At 36.8% G+C, this 9,392-nt stretch overlaps 1 protein-coding gene across 4 annotated transcripts; it reads right to left on the bottom strand.

The window, feature by feature from the left end:
* Positions 1-670: 670 nt before the first annotated feature.
* Positions 671-6,748, bottom strand: LOC107586127 (phospholipid phosphatase 5-like). Of its 4 annotated transcripts, none has more exons than XM_016273366.1 (8): positions 6,504-6,748; positions 5,400-5,512; positions 5,061-5,169; positions 4,865-4,940; positions 2,690-2,753; positions 2,074-2,198; positions 1,292-1,462; positions 671-1,210 (listed from the first exon to the last, which is right to left on the bottom strand). In XM_016273366.1, the coding sequence occupies exons 1-8, from the start codon at positions 6,654-6,656 to the stop codon at positions 1,041-1,043; spliced, it is 981 nt and encodes a 326-aa protein (XP_016128852.1). In that variant the 5' UTR covers positions 6,657-6,748; the 3' UTR covers positions 671-1,040. The 4 variants fall into 4 exon arrangements, with proteins under 4 accessions (XP_016128852.1, XP_016128850.1, XP_016128849.1 ...); XM_016273364.1 differs by having other exon boundaries at positions 6,569-6,639; XM_016273363.1 differs by having other exon boundaries at positions 6,500-6,539.
* Between the last annotated feature and the right edge of the window lie 2,644 nt (positions 6,749-9,392).

The raw sequence follows: 9,392 nt of genomic DNA on the forward strand, positions 1-9,392 counted from the left end.
GGAAAAACTTTGAAGAAGCTCAAATAAGGATTCTGACTGCTTTACATTTTTGGTTGCAAATTCAGCCAAAATTAAGCTTTAACTCCGTAGTTATTGGAATTTTTTTTATTATTATTAAAAATGATGCCTAACTACTTATAAACATTTATTTTCTGAAGAATTTAAAGGTTTTATGAGCCTCTCAGTTAACAATTTTTTGGTTCCCAGAATGCTCTGGGGACATTAGTTTCTGGTAACAAAAATGAAACCTAAAAATAATCTGTAGGGAAAGTATAGATTCCCTTCAAGTTGAAAGTATAGATTCCCCCCCCCCCCAAACTAAAAAAATAGTTTTTACCAAAAATTAATTGAATATTAAACTACATATCAAAAATAGGACCTTCTTATTATGATTTTCATTGCTGGTTAAAGTGCAAGACCTCTAGTTCATGCTAAGTTAATTTTATGTCAGATAATAATTTATCAAACATATCTAATAGTTTTTACAGAGAAAAACTAAATGAAACCAAACAAAACATCATTGACTCACCTCCAGGAGATTCCCTGGAGTGACGTCCACACAGCACAGTGGACAGATAACACCTGGAGCAAAGGTCTCCTCATAGCGAGCAATCTTCTACAGTGTTGACAGACACTAAAACGTCAAATGATCTGATCACAATCCAGCCGATACATTATAAATGGCCCAAATTTTATTGACAAAGATATCAGGGGATTTAGATACACTGGAGATTTCTATAAATATGTCTGCAAAATTTTTTAATTGACCTAGAAGCCGTTTTCACAGATTTCTTCACTAGGATAGTTCACATATAAACTTCAAAGAGCTTGATAAGATACACATTTTCAAAGACATGTTCAAAAAGACAGCTCTACAATTCACAGAACATTCATTGTGAATGTCTAAAACAGTACAGGAAGGCAAAAACGACAAGTGCTTGTTGATTGACAGGCGTCACGCATACAAAAAATAGACATAATCGCAGCAAATGGCTTGGTAAACTTTCACACAGTATATGGTTGTTGGTCTGGTTAAGTTCCTACAAAGGTAAGAGGTAGCCTGGGATGGCCTGCTTGCGTTCCTGCGCAGGAACTGTCTCTTCTTTCATTCGGAGGGGTCTGTGGCAGTCCGAGTCATTGAGAGCTGGGTAATGTTGTCGGTAACACAAGTATGCGAAGGCCAAACCGAGGAGGGATCCCACCAACACATCTGGGAATGAACGGGAGATCATGGCATTGCCTTGAAACAATATATGAAGGTAGGACAGTGACGATGGCATGAAAATCTCACCTTGCCAGTGATGTTTGTAGTCACATGTTCTGGAGAGGGCGATCATGACGGCGAAGAGGAGGGGGGTGAGGAAGGCACACAACCTCCAGGCTTTACCACGGCCTACTGGGCTGAAACAGTGCAGCTTCCCAGCCAAGTACAGGGCAGCGAAGCCCAGACCAGCAAACGCAACTATGAGAAGGAAAAATGTCGCGAGTCGCAGGCAGTGGAACATTCTGACAATATAAAGCTGCATTCTATTCTATTGTATTTTTACTATTCAAAAGTTTCAGGTTGGAATATTTTAAAACCATTTTCAAATATCTTTTCTTCAGCAAGGACACATTAAGTTATAAATAAATGAATAAGTAATTCATAAATCAACAGCTCAAAAGTGACAGTAAAGATTTTTTTTAAAGATATTCTATTTTCTGTTCTTTTGATCTTTCTGAACTTTCAAATATTCGATTTCTGAAGGATCATGTGACACTTGTTCGTGTTATATTTTATGACCATTTTCTAAAATATAGCGAATAAACTGTGATAATGTGAGAAATGTTGAAGGTGTCTGAATACATTTTGGTTTGACTATCTATTTGATAAAATAAAGTTAACCAACTAACATTATACATACTCTTTTGGTTTCTGTACCCAATATTTTAAAAAATTTACAAATGCAATAAAAATATTGGTATCGGTACTCGGTATTGGCAAGTACCAAAAATAAAAGTATCGGTATCGGGCAAGTACTGGAAAAAGTGGTATCGGTGCATCCCTAAAATAAACCCAGCAGCTGCTCTTACAGGACGAGTGTCCACTTGGAAAGCTCTTCCTGCCCTCCATTACTACATCCGGGTCACCGCTACAGTGAAGCTCTGGGTTCATTTGGCCATCCGGGAAACAACGGTAGAAGAAATCAGGTCGTGGCCTGGTAGGGAGAGAGAAATATAAGTTTATTGGGAATAAGAACTACGCCTGACCCCAATCTAGTCCCCTCTACTAGACTTTTCTAGGTTTCCAATATTCCATTTTCCAATATTCCAAATTCCATTTTTCTATGCTTAAAGCAAATTTTCCTTACAAAAAAGCATGCATTCACTACAGGAGGCTTTTATTTACCTCCCGGAGCCGTGTGAGGCACGTTTTATTATGAATGTGCACGCTTTATTTGACGACTTGTGGACTGTTCAACTGCAATGATAGAGCTTGGAATAGCCAGGACAATTTTTTATATAACTCCGACTGGATTCGTCAAAAAGAAGAAAGTCACATACACCTAGGATGCTTCGAGGGCGAGTAAAACACACGCTAATTTTCATTTTTGGGTGAACTAACCCTTTAATGGGAGATATTCAAAATGTAATATAAAAGTATCTAGTGCAAAGTTAACAGTGTAATGAGATTAGATCACTCACTCACCTGCCCACGGCTAGCTTGATTGCATTAGTGAAAACTCCATTTAACAACAGGGTCAAAGTCACAGCTGCGTCATACAAACGACATACAGAGACAATAACACTCAAGATTATCAGATCATCATTTATCTCTATCTCCAGACTAGCATCAACACAACTATATTTCACAATGATTTGCATTAATCTACATAAACATTACTGGGAAGAATATAACCATTCTTATAATACATGTACATCATTTTATATGAACTATAAAAATAAAATCATTATGATTACAAACAGTGTTATATTTTATATATTTTTTTTATAACACACACACACACTATATGGACAAAATCATTGGGACACTCCTCTTAATAAATGAATGGAGTTGTTTCAATCAGACCCATTTCCACAGGTGTATAAAATCAAGCACACAGCCATGCAGTCTGCATTTACAAAAAAAATTTTGTTGTTGAAAAGATGGGTCGTTCTGAAGAGCACAGTAAATTCAAGCATGGTATTGTGATATAATGCCACATTTGCAATGAATCAGTTTGTGTAATTTTGTAGATATTCCACGGTCAACTGTAAGTGGTATTACTGGAAAGTTGAACTTTTAGGAACAGCAGCAACTCGAAGCGGAAGACCATGTAAAATCGCAGAGCGGGTTCACCGAGTGCTGAGGCATATAGTGAGTAAAAGGAACCAACTGATTCCATAGCTGAGAAGTTAGACTTCCACTGGCATGAAATCAGCACAAAAACTGTGCAACGTGAGCTTCATGGAATGGGTTTCCATGGCCAAGCAGCTGCATGAAATGCCAAGCGTCGGATGGAGTGGTGTAAAGCACGCCACCACTGGACTCTGGAGCAGTGGAAACCTCTTTTGTGAGAATCACACTTCTCGGTTTGTCGGCCTGATGGGTGAGTCTGGCTTTAGTGGGTGCCAGGAGAATGAGAATGCATTGTGCCGACTGTAAAGTTTGGATGAAGAGGAATAATGGTGTGGGTCTGTTTGTCAGGGGTTGGCCCTTTACTTCTAGTGAAGCGAAATCTTAATGCTTCAGCCTACCAAGACATTTTGGACAGTGCTATGCTTTCCAACTTTGTGAGAACAGTTTGAGGAAGGCCCTTTTCTATTCCAGCATGACAAGATCAATAGAGACATGACTGGATGAGTTTGTTGTGGAACTTGACTGTCCTACTCAAAGCCCTGACCTCAACCCCATCAAACACCTTTGGGAACCAAGATTGCAAGCCAGTCCTTCTCATCCAACATCTGTGGACAGTGTCTGACCCCACAAATACTCTACTGGATGAATAGGCAAAAATTCCCACAGAAAAACTCTAAACTCATGTGGAAAGCCTTCCTAGAAGAGTGGAAGCCGTTATAGATGGAAAGGGGAGACCCACTTTTTGTTTAGAATACACGGTCATGAAAGTCCCTGTTGGTGTAACGATCAGGTGTCTCAATACATTTATCCATATATTGTATGTAAATATTTATAAATATCAAATTCTTATATTTTATGTATTATTATTAATGCTAACAACAACATTGTTACATTTATATATAAATATCTATTTTATATAAATAAATATCTATACGTACACACACACAGCTGCTCAAAAGTTTGGGATCAGTAAGATTTTTTATGTTTTTTAAAGAAGTCTATTCTGCTCATCAAGGCTGCATTTATTTGATCAGAAATACAGAAAAAAAACAGTAATATTGTGAAATATTATTGCAATTTAAAATGACGGTTTTCTATTTTAATATACTTTAAAGTACAATTCCTGTGATGCAAAGCTGAATTTTCAGCATCATTACTCTAGTCTTCAGTATCACATGATCCATCAGAAATCATTCTTAAATGCTGATTTATTATCAATATTGGAAACACAAATACATTATATTTTAAAGTATATTAAAATAAAAAACCATTATTTTAATGGTAATAATATTTTACATTATTACAGTTTTTTCTGTATTTTTGGTCAAATAAATGCAGCCTTAATGAACAGAAAAGACTTCTTTCAAAAACATTAACAATCTTACTGATCCCAAACTTTTGAATGGCAATATGTATATATATATATATATATATATATATATATATATATATATATATATATACACACACACAAACAAGCTTTAAGGTGCAATAATGCACATATAATTTTCACATATTTCTTACCCAAAGATGCCTCTTTCATATCTCCCTTTCCACCAAGTAAGAAAATAACCACCAATGGAGTGAAGAGGGCAATAGACTGTTTCAAGATGTTAATCAGAGAAGTCATGAGATTCCCCATTAGCATCATCATCATCACACACATGCATTTTATATTCAAATGATTTTCTGTGGCTGAACAGGAGTTGTAAGCACTTACAAACATGAGGCGGGTAGGAACACGGTCCTTTTTGACGGGATGGAACTTATAGAGCCAGAGTTCCTCAGGCTGGATCTCACGGCTGAAGGGAGGAAGCTCCTCAGTCACGCTACAAGAGCATAATAACAGCCTGAGAGAACAATCCTCATCTCCACAAAACAGACAAACACAGGCACAGCTCAAGAGACCGGAAAATCTTCCCACACAGCTGCGAGAGAACTTTAAAACTGAGCAAAAGACTAGCACAACAGGTTCTGAATGGTTAGATCTGTCAAATCCACTGAAGTCCAGGCCAAATGTAACTGAAGATTTGTAGCTTCTTTTTAATCAAGTACTTACAGAAAAACACCTAAAAGCAGCAGCCGCATAATAACTTCTGCAATAAAGCCATGATCAAAACTCTTCCTCATCTTTGGTCCTGGTTTGTCATCGAAGATACCTCCAACTAAAACCTGGAAAAAGTGGAAGATGACTGTTGCATTAAGCGGAAATCATAAATTCATATTCAGATAGAAATGAATATCTGAGAATTCAACCCAGATAAACTTCATCACCAACAACCTTCCATCACAATGGGGTTATGTGACACTTCAACTGGTTAGGATTATAATCCCAAAACAAAAAGAAAAGAAACCACTAGGTGTTATTTAAAAGGGGATTTAATATCACAGAACCCTGTTAGAAAGTCCGGTTTAACATGGTATCTGGTTTCTAGCTGGTTTATGATGGTCATTACAAGCTGGTTGACCAGTTACCATGTACCACAAACCAACCTGACCACCAAGTACGACCAACGATTAATTGGTTTGTTGTTGGTCCTTAATTAATGACCACCTTGGATCGGCTAGAAACCATCTAGGCAACATCTTACATCTTAACCCCCTTAAGATGGTATGAACAGTTAGTTGATGGTTTGTTGATGGTCCAAGATGGTCGACAGCTTGGACCAAACCAGTTACCATGTTCCAAAATACAGCTAGGTTTAACAGTTTTTCCAGCATGGAACTCCATTAGAAAAGCTAGTTTAAGGTGGTATCTGGTTTCTAGCTGGTCTATAATGGTCATTACAAGCTGACTGGCCAGTTACCATGTTCCAAACCCAACCTGACCACCAATTATAACCAGCTATTAGTTGTTATGTTGCTGGTCTCCAACTAATGCCCACCTTGGATCAGCTAGAAACCATCTCCAACCTGTTTAACCACCACAAACAGCTGGTGGATAGGTTATAGATGGTCCAAGATGGTCTACAGTTTAAACCAACTAGAAGTCAGCTACCACGTTTCAAAATAGCTAGATTCAGTTTTTCCAGCACGGAAGTAAGGATCGATATTTCCACCACTAGAGTGTCTCACGGGAGACAAACAGATAGTTAATCTATAAGATGTGCTGTCACCAGCCGCACGACCCTCCGCGCCACATCTGTGAGATTCGCTTACGAACATTTCCGCAAACACGACATCGCGCATCCTCCGTCTTTTGTCTGCAGTTCGGAGTTGAATACCGACCTTCGGATTCTTTCCTTTTCCGTCTAAACCGTTGCCTTGTCGGCTGTTGAGAGCAGCCACCGGAGCAGAATTTCGTGAGGTCTATCATATATACTTGACATGTCCAGCAGCAGCTGAGCGGCGTACCGGCAGCTATGAAGAGCTCTGACACGTCAGTCCTTTCAGGTATGGCCGAGTCGCGATGGAATCGTTCGTTTGAACCGGTTCTTTTTAACTGATTCGATCGAGCCGATTCGCAGAGCTTTTTCGCGAATCACGCGAATTTAAAATGAGGTAATGAATGATGACTTTGATTAATTTCAAAGTGAAAATGTTGCTATTTTAAAATCTAATGCAGAGTAAGTTCAAAATTTGTCAATTAACATTTTTTTAAATCTTCATTCACTTTATTCACTTCCCCTAAAACTAGCTGTCCTCAGACCATATACAAATACTATGAAACATTTTAGGCAAAAGCCAAGCCTTCTGCTATAAATTCTACAATGTCACATTGGCTTTAATGGAGATACTGTTTTTTAAGTAAATTAATGGCAAAATTAGTGATAAATGTTACTTTTGTGAACACGACGCGATGACTCGAATGTATCATAATCACGAACGTTCAAAAGAATCGATTCGGACATATCAGTCGTAGATAATCATGAATCATAAGCCCTCTAGAGACCGTCACAGCCCCAACCCTCGACAATTTTTGCACTTGCAAATTTCCTTAACCACTGGACCCTATTCAAAGTAAACATATTCAAAAATATGTAGGCTACATTTAGCAAAGTTTTATCATACACCACCAAATCTGTAACAGCGTCAATTACGACAAACTCAATTCAGATGCGGATTCAAAGAAACACTCGAACATTCATTACAGTTTATTGAAGTCAAACCAGGCAAGTCTGAAAACGTTTAAATCTGTGGAATGTTGCTTAAAGTACTCTCAGAATAAATGATGAATTCTGAAGAAATACATCTCAAAAGTTGGCCAAATAAAATACAAGAAATGTACAAAATGTTTCTAGGTTCACAAACATTCAGAAGCAATATTACAAGCATTCGTGCGACACTACAATATAATGACAATTGAGTTGTTTTTTCCTTTTTTTTAGCTTTCAGCTATGTACAGTTGATCAAGCATCATTCTCTTACACAATGCAATGACATAGGCTACATAACATAGCCAAAGAAATGTCTATCCATGAGTAGTACATCATTAGAAAACTTGGAGAGGACATACATTCTACCCAAGCCATATCATTTAGGATACGTTTTATTCAGTTGGAGTGTGTAATGTGATTCAATGCACATGGTGAAAAATATTACAATATCACATTAATCTTTACACAAACTCTGTAACTCAGTAGCAAGAATTAGTAAACAGTCTATTTAAAAGGAATGTGAAATCATTACAGAAATCAAAGTGTAAGCTGGTAGGACACCACCTTTAGTAAATTCAGTTAAGCAACACAAAGAACATGCTCGGATAGCACAAAATGAATATGACACCTTCAAATACACAAAAAATTTACACAAAGTACAGTGCACTGACACCAAACACTGGAATCAATGGAGGTAATAGACTTTTAACATTTGATATAGCAACAAATCAATTACACTCAGATCAGTGATTGAACCACTGCATTAACAAATGTCGATTAATAAAATGAAATTTCCACGAGGGTTCAAACAAGCCATTCCGAAAAGTCACCGGCAATTTCTAGTGATCATCTATATCTGATTAAACATGTAAATGAAGGCCAAATAAAGAAAATAAAAATGATAGTATAAGTAAAAAAATCATAGTACCGACAGAGACCAGGCAAAACGTGCTTTGCATTCTGCCAACTGCATTTTCTTGATATTTTTCATTATAAGGGCAAACATTGGTGTTTCAGGAACAAAAGTGCCTATGACTTCTAAAAAAAAATTAAAGTAAGCTATATAAAAATAAATGTAAACTATAAAAATATCATATCAGAACAAACACAAAATTACATAAGCCCGTTCCTGCCATGGAATAATACAATAAAAAAGGTAATTGTGATTTTTTTTTCATCTTATAAATCTGACTTTGTTTAAAAAAAAAAAAAAAAAAAAAAAAAAAAAAAAAAAAATTTTTTTTTTTTTTTTTTTTTATAAAACTTTCTTTTTTTAAAAAAAAAAAAAAAAAAAAAAAAAAAAAAAAAAGTCAGAATTGTCAGAATTGTAAGATACAAACTCAAAATTCAGACTTAAAAAAAAAAAAACGTCGCAATTGAAATTTTTATTCTGTGACAGAAACAGGCTTCCACACAAAAGAGACCCAAAATGCCTTCCATGTTTCAAAGATGCAGATGCAAGTAAGAGCATACAGTATTTTCATAAACATACAAATCTCAGCTTGGCAGTCAAATCGTCAGAATTCCTTAAATTTGCCGTCGGATGCAAGAATTCACACATATATCCACAAACAACACTCCATTGCGAGACAAACAAGTAATAAATACAGACTTGAACAAAGGCAAAATGGACATGATTCAAGTAAAATGAAAACTTGCAGCGCTTTCCCTCCTTTCCATAAAGTGACAAACATACTGGTGGTGCCATCACGTGTAATACTTGTACTGTGGTCTATAAAAACGTTCATGTGAAATGACTAACGAGTAAGTATACAAAGCCCATGTGCCGAAGCCGCAGAGATTGGTCGATTCTTCATCCGTGCAAACTGTGGCACAGCACGACCGCACAGCTACCAGTAACAAGAGAGTAACAGCTCCACTTTACAGCACAGGCATCAAAGCTATTGAGTTAAGTAGATTCACATCAAGTACAGTCACTGAGAGGATTATGCTAC

This window comes from Sinocyclocheilus grahami, unplaced genomic scaffold (genome assembly GCF_001515645.1).
Source record: "Sinocyclocheilus grahami isolate Dianchi unplaced genomic scaffold, SAMN03320097.WGS_v1.1 scaffold78.1, whole genome shotgun sequence".
NCBI lineage: Eukaryota > Metazoa > Chordata > Actinopteri > Cypriniformes > Cyprinidae > Sinocyclocheilus > Sinocyclocheilus grahami.